The following is a 15,567-nucleotide window of genomic DNA, read 5'->3' on the forward strand; positions in this document are numbered from 1 at the left end:
ATAAACAAGCCCTGAGAAAAGCAGCACAATTTGTTTCCAGTGTCACAGAATCCCAGAATGGTTTGGGTGGGAAAGGACCTCAAAGCCCACCCAGTGCCACCCCTGTCATGGGCAGGGACACCTCCCACCAGCCCAGGGTGCTCCAAGCCCTGTCCAACCTGGCCTGGGACACTCCCAGGGAGGGGCAGCCACAGCTGCTCTGGGCACCTGTGCCAGGGCCTGCCCCCCCTCCCAGCCAGGAATTCCTTCCCAATATTCCACCCTACATCCACCCTCTTTCAGTTTAAAGCCAGAGAAGCTGTGAGTGGTCTGGTAATTCCTCAGGAGGAGAGGCTGGACCATGGAGACCAGCAGAGTTTTTCTGGCACTAACAAGGCACTTCCCACTCTGGAATAGTTCACACCTGGCATGACTCAGGTCATTTCTTTGGTAAATAAGAGGCCATTTCTTTGCTTCATTGTCATCCACAGAAGCTCAGAAGGAATTCCCAGGGATGGGACCTGTAACTGTGCCCAAAGCTCAGGCAGAGATCCTGCTCTGGGGATCCTCCTGTGCTGCAGGGAAACCTCAAACTATCATTATCCATGGAAATGAGAAAACTGAAATACTGAGACCTTCTCAAGCTGCAGGAGAAGAGTTCAGCACTTCCAGGGTCCTTCCTGCTGGGTTTTTTTTCCTTATAAACCTTCCCATCCTTCTTGGAAGTACAGAGTCACTGGAACCTTAGAGATCATCGAGCCCACCCTGTGCCCAATGCCCACCTTGGCAAAGCCCTCCCAGCCCATGGAGCCCACCCTGTGCCCCATGCCCACCTTGGAAAAGCTCTGCCAGCCCATGGAGCCCACCCTGTGCCCAATGCCCACCTTGGCAAAGCCCTCCCAGCCCATGGAGCCCACCCTGTGCCTGATGCCCACCTTGGCAAAGCCCTCCCAGCCCATGGAGCCCACCCTGTGCCCGATGCCCACCTTGGCAAAGCCCTTCCAGCCCCTGGAACCCACCCTGTGCCCGATGCCCACCTTGTCCCCCAGCCCAGAGCCCTGGGTGCCACATCCAGTCCTTCCTTGGACACCAAGCACAAGCACCACACAAGCAGCAGCATCAGGGGCCACCAGTTGTACTCCCTATTCTTAATTTTATGCTACTTCATCACATTTAGGATTTTAAAAAGTCTGGCTGGTGTAATTATTATTTTGAGCTGGTGGAGGCTCAGATAAAATGCACACAGGGTGTTTGAGCTCACACTGAAATCTGAATCACATCAAAATAATGAAAAAATACCTCTTATTTTAATTTCCATCCTTCCCCTTTGATAGAAACAGTGTCTGTGAGCAGGAATCTTAATTTCAAAGCCCAAGCCAAGCAAGATCCAAGGAGTTGTGTTTGCAGAGTTACTGACAGGGAGGGATTCCCACCCCTGAACAAGCCCAGGAAATTAATGTTAAAATTCAGTGGATTTAGGGGTGAAAGAGCCATGGGAGGTGGGAAGAGGAACATTCCCAGACTGGAGTGAGCAAAGGGTGGGTGGTGCAGCCCATCTGGTGCTGAGTGTGGGGTCAGGAGGAAACCACAGGGAAGAAACTTGGGCTGGAGGAGGAAGCAACAGGACTCACATTTATCCCAACTACTGGAATGTGCTCCCAGATAACCTGCTGGAAATGCTCAGCCCAACAACTACACACCATCAACACAGTTGTTATTCAGCCAGAGCAAACAAATTCCCTGAATTATTATTAATAAGACAAAGAGCTGACATTTTAATTATCCTCCTGATTTTCCTGATGGGACAACAGAGGCACAAAGATTCAGGAGAGATGCAAGACTTTGTATGCACCTAATTCTTGTAAGATTTCGTGATTTTCACTTGAAATATGTTCCAATTCTCTCTGTCCTCGGTGGGGTTTTTAAATCATTTGACAGGCCTATTAAAATATGTATTTAATTTTTTTAAAAAACCCTCCCTGACTAACCTGAGCATGAGACAAAAATGTATTTACAGGGTGCAAACACTTGAATTGCTGTCGTGGGAGTTGTGCCACACCCCCACAGTGCCAATACCTCCAAAAGAAAATTAGTCATCTGCTTCCAACTGTCAGGATTCAGGGAAAGACAACAAACCACTGTCTTGGAAACAGCCTGACAAAGAATCCTCAGAAACCAACTCAGTGAGATCAGCCCTGGAATAACAAGAGAGAGGAGAAAGGGGGTTCAGGTGTGGGGGTGTTTAAAGGCAGGTTGGAAGGACTTGGAGCAACCTGGGATGGTGGGAGGTGGAGCTGCCCAGGGAGATGCTCAGTGGGAGAGAGGAAAACTCTGTTTAAAAGGATTTATTTAATGCTCAGTCAGTGCTTAAAGAAAAGCACAAAGCTGGGGTCACTCACACCTGTGGGGATCTCTGAGGGCTCCTCAGCTCCCAGGAGAAAACAAACAAACAAAACCCAACAAAAACAAAACAAAAAAACCTCAATAAAACAAAAACAAAAAAAAAACCCAAAAAAACCAAAACCAAACAAAAACCCCACAAAAACAAAACAAACAAAAAAAACAAAAAAAAACCAAAAAAACCAAAAAAACCCAATAAAACAAAAACAAAAAACAAACAAACAAAAAACCAAACAAAGACCAAAAACCCCACAAAAACAAAACAAAAAAACCCCCCAAAAAACAAAAAAAAACCAAAAAACCAATAAAACAAAAAAACAACAAAAAACCAAAACTAAACAAAAAACAAAACCAAAAACTCAATAAAATAAAAAAACAACAAAAAACCAAAACCAAACAAAAAACCAAAAACCCCACAAAAACAAAACAAACAAAAAAACCCCCGAAAAAACAAAAAAAGAACCAAAAAAAACCAATAAAACAAAAAAAAAACAAACAACAAAAAACCCAAAACCAAACAAAAAACAAAACAAAAAACCTCAATAAAACAAAACAAAAAAAAACAAACAAAAAACCCAAAACCAAACAAAAAACAAAAACCCCACAAAAACAAAACAAACAAAAAAACCCCCAAAAAACAAAAAAAAACCAAAAAACCCCAATAAAACAAACAAAGAAGCAAACAAACAAAAAACCAAAGACCAAAAACCCCACAAAAACAAAACAAACAAAAAAAACCAAAAAAAACCCAAAAAAACCCAAAAAACCCCAATAAAACAAAAACAAAAAAAACAAACAACAAAAAAACCAAAACCAAACAAAAAAACAAAACAAAAAAACTCAATAAAACAAAAACAAAAAAAAAAACAAAAAACCAAAACCAAACAAAAAACAAAACAAAAAAACTCAATGAAACAAAAACAAAAAAAACCAACAAAGAAACCAAAACCAAACAAAAAAACAAAAACCCCACAAAAACAAAACAAACAAAAAAACCCCCCAAAAAAAAACCCAAAAAACCCCAATAAAACAAAAACAAACAAAAAACAACAAAAAACCAAACAAAAAAAACAAAACAAAAACTCAATAAAACAAAAACAAAAAAAACCAACAAAAAACCAAAACCAAACAAAAAAACAAAACAAAAACTCAATAAAACAAAAACAAAAAAAAACCAACAAAAAACCCAAAACGAAACAAAAAAACAAAAACCCCACAAAAACAAAACAAACAAAAAAGAAAAAAGCAAAGAAAAAACAAAAAAAACCAAAACCAAACAAAACAAAAACAAAACAAAAAAAACCCCAAACAAACAAAAAAAAGGAACAGGGAAAATACAAAACAGAGAAAACCAGGAAAATTTTTAGGTGAAACCAAGGAGGGAAACCACAAAACCCCTCAAACCCCCAAAGCACACAAGACTCCTAAAAAACACGGAACAATTCCATGGTTGCATCAAGCAGAAAAGCCTCGAGGTGATCCCTCAAAGCACAACACCCCTCCTCATTTCAGGGGCTATAAATGAAAACTGCTAATTAATAATTCCCAACTTAATGAAAGCACAGCAGCAGAAAGGCTAAAGCCACGTTTCCTCCTGGCCAAGGGATCTCTCAGAAGCCCTTTCTGTGAGCCAGAGTGGTTGTACCTGCACACACCTCCTGGTTTGGCAGCAGAGCAGAAGTTCTGGAGGGATCCAGAGGTTTTCATCCCTCACAAAAGTGACTTTGCTGATAGAAATGAATGAAGAGGAGGGGGGAAATTGCTGGAGAGGGACAGGCAGAGGGACCGGGGGGGACTGAGGGACAGGAAGCTCAGCAGGAGCCACCAGTGTGCCCAGGTGGCCAAGAAGGCCAAGGGGATCCAATGGGATCCAATGAAAGCCTCCTGAAAATAATTATGAAATGTAGATAGGAAAAATATGGGGAAAACTTGGGGTGGAAAAGAGATCTCCTTCCCAGAGGAAAAATATGGGGAAAACTTGGGATGGAAAAGAGATCTCCTTCCCAAAGGAAATATGGGGAAAACTTGGGATGGAAAAGAGATCTCCTTCCCAGAGGGAAAATATGGGGAAAACTTGGGGATGGAAAGAGATCTTCCCAAAGGAAAAATATGGGGAAAACTTGGGATGGAAAAGAGATCTCCTTCCCAAAGGAAATATGGGGAAAACTTGGGGTGGAAAAGAGATCTCCTTCCCAGAGGAAAGATATGGGGAAAACTTGGGATGGAAAAGAGATCTTCCCAAAGGGAAAATATGGGGAAAACTTGGGATGGAAAAGAGATCTTCCCAAAGGGAAAATATGGGGAAAACTTGGGATGGAAAAGAGATCTTCCCAAAGGAAAAATATGGGGAAAACTTGGGATGGAAAAGAGATCTCCTTCCCAAAGGGAAAATATGGGGAAAACTTGGGATGGAAAAGAGATCTCCTTCCCAGAGGGAAAATATGGGGAAAACTTGGGATGGAAAAGAGATCTCCTTCCCAGAGGGAAAATATGGGGAAAACTTGGGATGGAAAAGAGATCTCCTTCCCAGAGGAAAAATACAGGGAAAACTTGGGGTGGAAAAGAGATCTCCTTCCCAAAGGGAAAATATGGGGAAAACTTTGGGTGGGAAAGAGATCTCCTTCCCAAAGGGAAGATGCAGATCCATCCCCCATCCAGGACCTTCAGGGCCAGGTTGGACAGGGCTTGGAGCAACCAGGGGAAGGTGTCCCTGCCCATGGCAGGGGGTGGGATGGGATCACATTTAGGGTCTCCTCTAACCCAACCCAGTCTGAAATTTTAGGATTCTGTGTCCTGCCCATCTCTGCACATCCACATGGAAACAGAAAATCCGGGATGTGTCAAAGGACTCATGACTTCTCCTCAGTGAACATCAAATCACTTCAGATCTGAAGTTGTAGGGAATTCCAGGAATAATGTGAGGCCCAGAGAAGATGATTACAGATCAGGTTCCCTTCTTGCAGCTCAACACTCATCCCCCCAGACCAGGGATGTGTTTGCTTTGCTCTGTGGACAGGGCTGAAAAACCAAACAAGAAAACCCCACAGTTACTCAAGTCTTATTTTCCTCATTGTTTTTGGCAAAAAACCTCCCAGGGTTTGTAGCCAGTTCCCCAAAAAGCAACTTCATTAAACCAAAACATTTCCTTCAGCACCCACAAGATACAAACGAGGAGATCCTTCTGATGTTTCTCTGATGAGCAATTGTGGTTCTGGGTTTTATCACTGAGGAGGAACTGGGGAGTCACTGGTTCAAAGGGGAAAGGCCAAGATTTGGGTCTTATTCCTGGAGTCAGAAGGAGGAGTTGGGAAGGAACTCGTTGCTGGAAGGCACAGATGGTGCCCTCACAATGTGCCCACCTGCACCTCCATCCAGGCTGGACAGGGCTGGGACCAACCTGGGCTAGTGGCCCATGGCAAGGGTGGGATAAGATGACCCCTGAAGGTCCCTCCCAACCAAATCCATGCTGGGATTCTGGGATTTACAGGCACCTCAGCCCTCACACCACACAGGTGAAGCTCAACCTCCCAGCTGAGCTCCCAAGTTGAACCACCTTGAAGAATGGCTGGAAAAAGGGAGAGACTGAGCTAAAAACTGTAATATTCCTACCCCTAAACCCGTGAGGGATTCCCCAAATTAGGGGATTAAGGCTAATTAAAGGAGCTGCAGGGCTTAATGCTGAGATGATCTTCAGGTGGGGCATGTTGGGCACGGCAGGGGCAGCTCAGAGGGCACTCCAGGCTCCCAGGTCAGTCTGGAATATTCCACCTGGGATCTGAATCAGCCCAAACTCAACTTGCATTTCTCTAAAAAGAGGACAGATGTTCTGGAGGAATCTTTGTTTAGTGAAAGACTTCTCATTTTAAAGGGTTTCTTCTTACATGACAAGGCTTTTGGTCTCTAACCTGAGCTCTCCTCGCTGCAACACCTTCCAAAAATTGTAAGAGGAAGGAAAGAAGTTTATTCAAAACACTCCATTTCACAAGGAAAGATCACCCAGAGCTCTGCTGTCCTTCCCCTGCTCTCCACAGAGCTCACAGACTCTTTCTAGGAGGTAACACTGCTAAAAACTCAGTATTTTTCAGGAAGTCTGCACTGAAAATCAACCTCAGAGCCGAAAATTCACACAGTGCCAGCAGTGAAATCCTTGCTGGTAGGAAGGAGATGAATTCCATGCAAGTGTTTATGTAGATAATTATGTGAAAACAAGAAAGTAAAAGTCCAAAGCCCTGAGGTATCAACAACAGAATTAATTTATATAGAAGTAATTGAATTTATACTGTACTAACACACTCCCCTAACACAGAGCTCTGGGAGTGCCTGATGGAAACCAAACACTGGGACACCATGGGGTGTTCTTGGGGCTTACAGAGAATTCTGACAGGGGGGTTCAAAGGAGAAAACATCACTGAATATGTAAGAAAAATCATCTCTGGAAAGCTAAAAATACTCAATGAGGAAAGCACTGCTTAAAGGAGATTTCATCATGAATTACATCAACTAGGAAATGAGTGTCTCACCAGAAGCAGCAAGGCTGGGGAGTGACAGTGATGCTAAAACCAAGCACAGCCAAATATGTCACTTGAGAAAGCAGGATTTCAAACTTATCATGCAAAAATAATCTCCTTTTTAAATCCTTATATCAAAGGACCATTTTCATCAGCTTAACAAGTCTGCCTTATCCCAGCAAATATGGTTTAAGTATATGAGAATCTGGAATTATTGTGCATTTAAGGATGATCATGTAATAGAATCACAGGTTGGTTTGGGCTGCAAAGGAGCTTAAAAAAAACCATCTTGTGCCACCCCCTGCCATGGGCAGGGACACCTCCCACCAGCCCAGGCTGCTCCAAGCCCTGTCCAACCTGACCTGGGACACTCCCAGGGATGGGGCAGCCACAGCTTCTCTGGGCACCTGTGCCAGGGCCTGCCCACCCTCCCAGCCAGGAATTCCTTCCCAAAATCCAATATAAACCAGCACATGGAATCCTGGAATGGTTTGGGTTGGAGGGACCTCAAAGCCCACCCAGTGCCACCCCTGCCATGGGCAGGGACACCTCCCACCAGCCCAGGGGGCTCCAAGCCCTGTCCAACCTGGCCTGGGACACTCCCAGGGCTGGGGCAGCCACAGCTGCTCTGAGCAAAGTAATTTAAATAAAATACTGAAACCCCAAATTTATTAAGACAGTTCACAAACCCAATTGGATTTGATCCCTTATTTTTAATTTGATTCCAAAGCCACTGTGAGTTAAGGAAGCAGAACCACAGCTTAGGGCAAAACCTTCTCCCCTTGTCCCAGTCCCACAGTGACCACCACAGGTCCCAAACACCCCAGTTAGGGACAAAATAAAAATCATATTTATAAGATTCAGTGCAAGCTGCTGACCTGACCAGTTCCCTTTAACAACCACTGCCAGAAACCTCACTGGTTTTGAGCAAATCCCCCATAACACCTAAAAAAACAATGGGCATAGTCCTGGAGCAAATCCAGAGGGGGCACCAGGATGGGCAGAGGATGGAGCAGCTCAGCTGGGAGGAAAGGCTGGGAGAGCTGGGATTGTCCAGCCTGGAGAGGAGAAGCTTTGGGGGGACCTCAGTGTGACTTTCCAGTGCCTGAAGGGGCTCCAGGAGAGCTGGGATTGTCCAGCCTGGAGCGGTGAAGCTTTGGGGGAACCTCAGTGTGACTTTCCAGTGCCTGAAGGGGCTCCAGGAGAGCTGGGATTGTCCAGCCTGGAGAGGAGAAGCTTTGGGGGGACCTCAGTGTGACTTTCCAGTGCCTGAAGGGGCTCCAGGAGAGCTGGGATTGTCCAGCCTGGAGAGGAGAAGCTTTGGGGGGACCTCAGTGTGACTTTCCAGTGCCTGAAGGGGCTCCAGGAGAGCTGGGATTGTCCAGTCTGGAGAGGTGAAGCTTTGGGGAACCTCAGTGTGACTTTCCAGTGCCTGAAGGGGCTCCAGGAGAGCTGGGATTGTCCAGCCTGGAGAGGAGAAGCTTTGGGTGATCTCATTGTGACTTTCCAGTGCCTGAAGGAGCTCCAGGAGAGCTGGGATTGTCCAGCCTGGAGAGGAGGAGAAGCTTTTGGGGGGCCTAACTGGGACCTTGCAGAACCTGAAAGAGCTAAAAGAAGCATGAAGAGATTATTGACAAGGGCTGGAGGGACAGGACACAGGGAATGGCTTCAGACTAACACAGGGCAGGGCTAGATGGGATATTGGGAAGGAATTCCTGGCTGGGAGGGTGGGCAGGCCCTGGCACAGGTGCCCAGAGAAGCTGTGGCTGCCCCATCCCTGGGAGTGTCCCAGGACAGGCTGGACAGGGCTTGGAGCACCCTGGGCTGGTGGGAGGTGTCCCTGCCCATGGCAGGGGGTGGCACTGGGTGGGCTTTGAGGTCCTTCCAACCCAACACAATTTGTGATCCTACACCTTTGAAGACCTTCCTAGAAACCCTTGTTATTCCATGATTTCCCAGCAGCAGAGCAGAGGCTGGGCAGGAACAGCAGAGACCTGTGGAAGGAGAGACTGGCAGAGAGAGGGAGGGAGGTCATTAATCCACGAGCCAGATAATTAACTCATTTCAATGGTCGTTTGCAGGCTTAGAGATGAATGGAAATGTCCCAACTGGAAACTAATTTGAAACAAAAAGACAAAAGAAGTTGGCACCAAGCACGGTGTGTTTATGGCTTTACCTATAAAGAGGATCTGACACAGCCCTGCCCCTTCCTCTGAGGGCAACTATTGACTGTTCTTTATGTCCTCAGTAAATAAAGGCCTTCACCAACTCATCTGCAGCCTTTAAATGTTGTGTCTTTAGTAAGAGCTTTTACTATTTGATCAATAGCTTGGGGAAAAAAATAACCATTTTACAAGTCTAAGAGTAGTGACAATTTGAATGTTGCCTCCTGGAAGAGTTTAAAAAACTGAAACCCAGGTGTTGCTTCTGCTCTTAGGAGAGCACAACCAACAGCACCCAGAGCAGCCAGAACTCTGTGCTGCATTTCATTTTAGAAGGAAAAAAAACCTTAAAATAAGTAGATTCTCCTCCTTATGAACTTCTGTCCATGCCACCAAGGTGCCAAGAGCTGTGCCCACCACCCACATGGCCACCACACAACCCCAGACCACTCATGGTCACATCTCCAAACCTATAAAATACTGGAGAAAATCCCCATTGTTGGGACCAGCTGGTATTTTCTGAGCTAAACAAAGAGGCTGCAGCATTTCAGAGCTGCTCATTTCTCATCTCAGGGACGGGCACATCAAAGAGTCCAGAGTGAGGCCTCATTAACACCTGATATTAGACAGGCTGGGTGGTTTGGCACCTCACAAATCAGGCAATTTTCCCCAGCAAATGCTGCATTTTTCATTAGTGTTCCTTGTCAGGGTAAGGGCTCTGTCCCTGCAGGGGCAGGGAAGGGGCAGAGATGCCCCTGGTGACAAAGCAACACTGAATTAGTTGAGGTCAGTCTTTAAAAGAGGCTAAATTGGGGATTTTCCAAAGGAATATTTAACTCCTAATGCAGAAATATCGACCTAGGAATTCACATTTTAAACATTTTAAACTCATTTGCATGCCAGGACATTGATGTTGACAGGCAGCCACCCTCTTTTTAATTTCATATATTCATTTTCATGACATTTCTATGCATAAAACACAACCTGAACACCTTAAAAACCCCTTTTTAATTAAAAGTGGCCAAATCAGAGGCAATCACAGGTAAATGAAGAGTCATTGCTGGACCAGACCTCAAACCAGAGCATGACAAAGCACAGCTGCAGCTGGAGGAGTGCAGGAAATCTTATGGAAAAGGCACTTTTTTCCTTTTAAGACATAAACATCCCTACAACAAACCTCACTAGAGGCACAAAATTTCAAAATAGAATCTATTTTTCAGTATTCTATTTATATATTCCTCCTAATGTAAGGCATTCTGTGTTTATTTATGTATCTATTGTATGTTATCATGCATTTATTTATTAATTATATGTATTTATTGCTCAATGCTGACAGTTTGCTCAAAGTGGAGAAAATATTTATCCATCCCCAAAATAATTAAATCCTTTTTTGAAGCCAAAAATGCTGATTTTGATCCTGGTTTCAAAATGGTTCGATTTTTACACTCAGTGGAGTGATAAAAACTAATCCTGAAGTTCTGATTATTAGGAATAAAAGTGATAGGAGGGAAAAACACGTGAAAAAAGATGAGGTTTGAATGATTTCCTGTTGCTTTCCCTCAGGCTGTCGTACCGGACGGGGCAGGACACGGCCAACTGCGACACCTGCAGGAACAGCGCCTGTATCATCTACAGGTGGGTTCCAAACACTCAGATTCCCTTTTTTTCCTGGGTCACAGCCGGGATTTGCTCCCTAATGAAGCCTCAGTGATGTTCCAATCCACACAATATAAATGTCACTGCAGGGAATGAATCAAAGGATCTGGATGGACTGGCGAGATGGGCTGATTGCAATGGGATGGAGTTCAACAAGGCCAAGTGCAGGTCCTGCCCTTTGGCCACCCCAACCCCTGCAGCGCTCCAGGCTGGGCACAGAGTGGCTGGAGAGCAGCCAGGCAGAGGGACCTGGGGGGACTGAGGGACAGGAAGCTCAACAGGAGCCACCAGTGTGCCCAGGTGGCCAAGAAGGCCAATGGGATCCTGGCCTGGATCCAAACTAGAGTGGCCAGCAGGCCCAGGGCAGTGACCCTTCCCCTGGACTCTGCCTTGGGGAGGCCACACCTTGAGTGTTGTGTTCAGTTCTGGGCCCCTCAGTTGAGGAAAGAGATTGAGGGGCTGGAGCGGGGCCAGAGAAGAGCAACGAGGCTGGAGAAGGGACTGGATGTGGCACTGAGTGTCCTCTGAAACACCTCCAGGGACAGAGAATCCAACATGTCTTGATCCAACCCCACTGTGATCACCAGCCCAGGGCACTCTGTGCACTCTGTGCCATGGGCTGGTGATCACAGTGGGGTTGGATCAAGGGTTGGACTTGGTGATCTCAGAGGTCTCTTCCAACCCAAGTGAGAAGAGCAACGAGGCTGGAGAAGGGACTGGAGCACAAGTGCTGTGGGGAGAGGCTGAGGGAGCTGGGGGTGTTCAGCCTGGAGAAGAGGAGGCTCAGAGGTGACCTCAGCACTGTCTGGAAGTGCCTGAAGGGAAGTTCTGGCCAGGTGGGGGTTGGTCTCTTCTCCCAGGCACTCAGCAATAGGACAAGGGGGCACGATGGGCTCAAGCTCTGCCAGGGGAAATTGAAGTTGGAGAGCAGCAAAAACTTCTTTGCAGAGAGAGTGCTCAGGGATTGGAATGGGCTGCCCAGAGAGGGGGTGGATTCCCCATCCCTGGAGGTTTTTCAGCTGAGCTTGGCCGTGGCACTGAGTGCCATGATCTGGTAAAGGGACTGGAGTTGGCCCAAGGGTTGGACTGGATGATCTCAGAGGTCTTTTCCAACCCAATCCATTCTATGATTCTATTCTAAAGCCAGCAGGTGCCTGTGCAAGGCTGGAATTCCCAGCTCAGAAAGGGGTGGGTTTGGTCACTTCTGCTGGAGCTCTGGGGGTCACCTGCTACAAGGGCTGAGCTTCAGCTGCAGGTTGGGGGGATATTTAGGATTTTCTGACCAAAAACCCAACTTTTGGTACACTTCCATACATCAATTTTTGGAGCAGTAACAACTGGACTTGGGAAGCCACGTGGAAAGGGGGATGGAGAGCAAAGAGAAACAGAGAGAGCTTCAATCCAGGCAGTTTGAGCAGTGAAATCAGGGATGGATGGGATATTGGGAAGGAATTCCTGGCTGGGAGGGTGGGCAGGCCCTGGCACAGGTTGTCCCATCCCTGGGAGTGTCCCAGGCCAGGTTGGACAGGGCTTGGAGCACCCTGGGCTGGTGGGAGGTGTCCCTGTCCATGGCAGGGGTGGCACTGGGTGGGCTTTGAGGTCCTTCCAACTCAACCCAATCAGTGATTCCATCACTGTTACATCCCTGACATTCCCACCCAGGCTATTTTTTGGCACCTCCTGTGTTACAGTGAAGGAATAACAAGCCCTGGCCATGACACGAGGCCATCCTGAGCCTGATGATGTGGTTCATCCTGACAACTTCATTGTCCTCCTCCATGAGGGGCTTAAAAAACCCCAAGTGAATCAAGAGGCAAAGAAACCTGAGTGTGTCAGAAAATCAGGGACCACCCAACTGAAAATGCACAAACTGTGTCAGAAAAAGGAACCACCCAACAAAAAATGCACAAACTGTGTCAGAAAATCAGGGACCACCCAACTGGAAATGCACAAACTGTCAAAAATCAGGAACCACCCAACTGGAAATGCACAAAGTGTGTCAGAAAATCAGGGACCACCCAACTGAAAATGCACAAAGTGTGTCAGAAAATCAGGGACCACCCAACTGAAAATGCACAAAGTGTGTCAGAAAATCAGGGACCACCCAACTGAAAATGCACAAAGTGTGTCAGAAAATCAGGGACCACCCAACTGGAAATGCACAAACTGTACCAGAAAATCAGGGACCACCCAACTGGAAATGCACAAAGTGTGTCAGAAAATCAGGGACCATCCAAGTGAAAATGCACAAACTGTGTCAGAATTGAGGGACCACCCAACTGAAAATGCACAAACTGTGTCAGAAAATCAGGGACCACCCAAGTGAAAATACACAAAGTGTGTCAGAAAAAGGAACCATCCAACAAAAAATGCACAAAGTGTGTCAGAAAATCAGGGACCACCCAACTGAAAATGCACAAACTGTGTCAGAAAATCAGGGACCACCCAACTGGAAATGCACAAAGTGTGTCAGAAAATCAGGGACCACCCAACTGGAAATGCACAAAGTGTGTCAGAAAATCAGGGACCACCCAACTGAAAATGCACAAACTGTGTCAGAAAATCAGGGACCACCCAACTGAAAATGCACAAACTTGACAATTCCAGGGAAAGGACAAAGTGAAATAAAGGTCCAAATGTTGGCCAGGACTAAAAAGGACAACATTTCCCTCCTCACTCACTCCTTGATTCTCTGCTCAGTCTTATTTTATTTATTTATTTATTCATTTATTGTCTCCTCACTGCACAGAAGTGAAAGAAAAAAGGATGGAAACCTCCAACTCCATCTTAGGAACCACAGGAGGGTTCTGAGCAGGGGCAGGAACCAATTAATTGTTTTATTCCTCCCTCAAAGCCACGTTTAGAAGCACATAAATAACCAAAGGCTCCCTTTTCCTGAGCAATTCCTGGCTCAGGCCAACCTGGAGGAGCAACACAGCTCAAACCCATCAGGGAATGATTCTTGTTTCCTCAGCTAAACAAAATCCAATTCGATTTTTTTTTTTTTTCAAATCTTGATTTCCAGTCAGTGGATTTCAAGATAAAGAATAAAAACTCACTTCCCTGCATGTGAAATGAGGGCAGAAAAGGAGATTTGGAGCAATAAAAGGAGGGATAAAACCCTGAAAAAAACATTCCTGTCACACCAGGAGGTCCTTTCAGCCAATTAATATGTAGGAAAGACTTAAATAAAAATATAACTAAAGCCCCTTTGGGGGCAAATCAATAATTTAAAGAGAAAATCTTGAGTTTGCCAGAATTGACTGTGTGGGGTTTTTAAAAATAGGATTCAATTTTGAACTTCCTTGCTGGAATTGCCCTTTCTGCTCCTGTTTCCATTCCCATCCTGGTTTATCCCGAAATTCCCTTTGCTGGAATTGCCCTTTCTGCTCCTGTTTCCATTCCCAGCCTGGTTTATCCTGAAATTCTCTTTGCTGGAATTGCCCTTTTTGCTCCTGTTTCCATTCCCATCCTGGTTTATCCTGAAATTCTCCCCTCTGGAATTGCCCTTTTTGCTCCTGTTTCGTTTCCCATCTTGGTTTATCCTGAAATTCCCTTTGCTGGAATTGCCCTTTCTGCTCCTGTTTTATTTCCCATCCTGGTTTATCCTGAAATTCTCTTTGCTGGAATTGCTCTTTCTGCTCCTGTTTCATTTCCCATCCTGGTTTATCCTGAAATTCCCTTTGCTGGAATTGCCCTTTCTGCTCCTGTTTCCATTCCCAGCCTGGTTTATCCTGAAATTCTCTTTGCTGGAACTGCCTTTTCTGCTCCTGTTTTATTTCCCAGACTGGGTGAATTTTAATCCTCCTGCAGGAACCAGGAGGAGAAAATTGGGCTTCTCTTCCATATTTTGTGTATTATTTTAATTTTGTGAAGGAGCACCTTGTAGAATTCCTGCTGGGCTTCCCTTTCCTTGGAAAGGTCAGGAATATTCAGCTTTTAAAAGGCTCCTTTGGCTTCTGGAAGGAAAATTTTAGGAGATCCAAAGCAATTTCTGCCTATGGGGAACAGCAATTCAACACTCCACTGTTGTTCTTTGGGGGGAAAAAAACCCCACTCAAAGCTGCACCAACCATTAATTTGGCTGCTTTTTACTCCTTTGAAATTTTGATTTATGCTGTTGGGCTTTTATTTGCTTTTAATCCAAGGTGCATTCAGCACAAAATGCATTATTATAATTATGAAATTAATTCAGCATCACAGGTCCAAGAGAAACAGGTTAAAACACAGGGAGAAAAGTCCAAAGCTGGCCAAGAGCCCACGTGTGTAAGTTCATTGTCAAGGTTAGATATTTAAATATTAATTATTAAAGCTCATAAATACGGCCCTGCAAAGTGAACATAAGGCAGCAATCCCTAAGACTGCAACAGCCTCATAAAATCAGGTGATTAAGTGATGACAATTAGTCACTCCCATCACCTTTTCATTCCCTACCCACAGTAATTAATTTCCATGTTCTTATCTCCAGACTAAGTGGGGAAAATGGATCTCGATGGTTTGGTAGTGCTGGCAGAGCTTTGGATCCAGGGCTTGGAAACAGGGAATTTAACAGGGATTGCTGGAGAGAAGAACATTCAGGGAATTTTGTGCTCTGTAGTGCTTATCCAGATCCTGTCCTTGCAGGAACTCCTGCCATGTCATCCCAGTGGTGTGATCCAGAAGGATTCACTATGGAATTCTTGGACTCACCTACTCAAATGCAAAGAGTTCAGGGCTCTGGAAGAATTTGTGGGGTTTGGGCTTAATGTTGGAAACTTGGGGATAAAGAGGTGACCTGGAGGGGGTGTCACCTGAAAGGAGGGAGGGGAAGGATGGAAGGTGTTCCCTGGAGGCAGAAAGCAGAGGGAAGGGCTGTCCTGGAG

The 15,567-nt window shown here is 45.6% G+C and overlaps 2 protein-coding genes across 3 annotated transcripts in view; one reads left to right on the forward strand and one right to left on the reverse strand.

Moving 5' to 3' along the window:
- Positions 1–15,567, reverse strand: part of DOCK1 (dedicator of cytokinesis 1) — a 359,613-nt gene that overhangs the window by 222,027 nt on the left and 122,019 nt on the right. The window lies entirely within an intron of this gene.
- The window catches only part of INSYN2A (inhibitory synaptic factor 2A), a 50,236-nt gene that overhangs the window by 24,513 nt on the left and 10,156 nt on the right, over positions 1–15,567 (forward strand). The window contains exon 3 of the mRNA XM_071564198.1: positions 10,613–10,684. Within this exon, the coding sequence (XP_071420299.1) occupies positions 10,613–10,684 (72 nt within the window). The remainder of the gene's footprint in view (positions 1–10,612; positions 10,685–15,567) is intronic.

Source organism: Pithys albifrons, chromosome 9 (genome assembly GCF_047495875.1).
Source record: "Pithys albifrons albifrons isolate INPA30051 chromosome 9, PitAlb_v1, whole genome shotgun sequence".
In the NCBI taxonomy this organism is placed as follows: domain Eukaryota; kingdom Metazoa; phylum Chordata; class Aves; order Passeriformes; family Thamnophilidae; genus Pithys; species Pithys albifrons.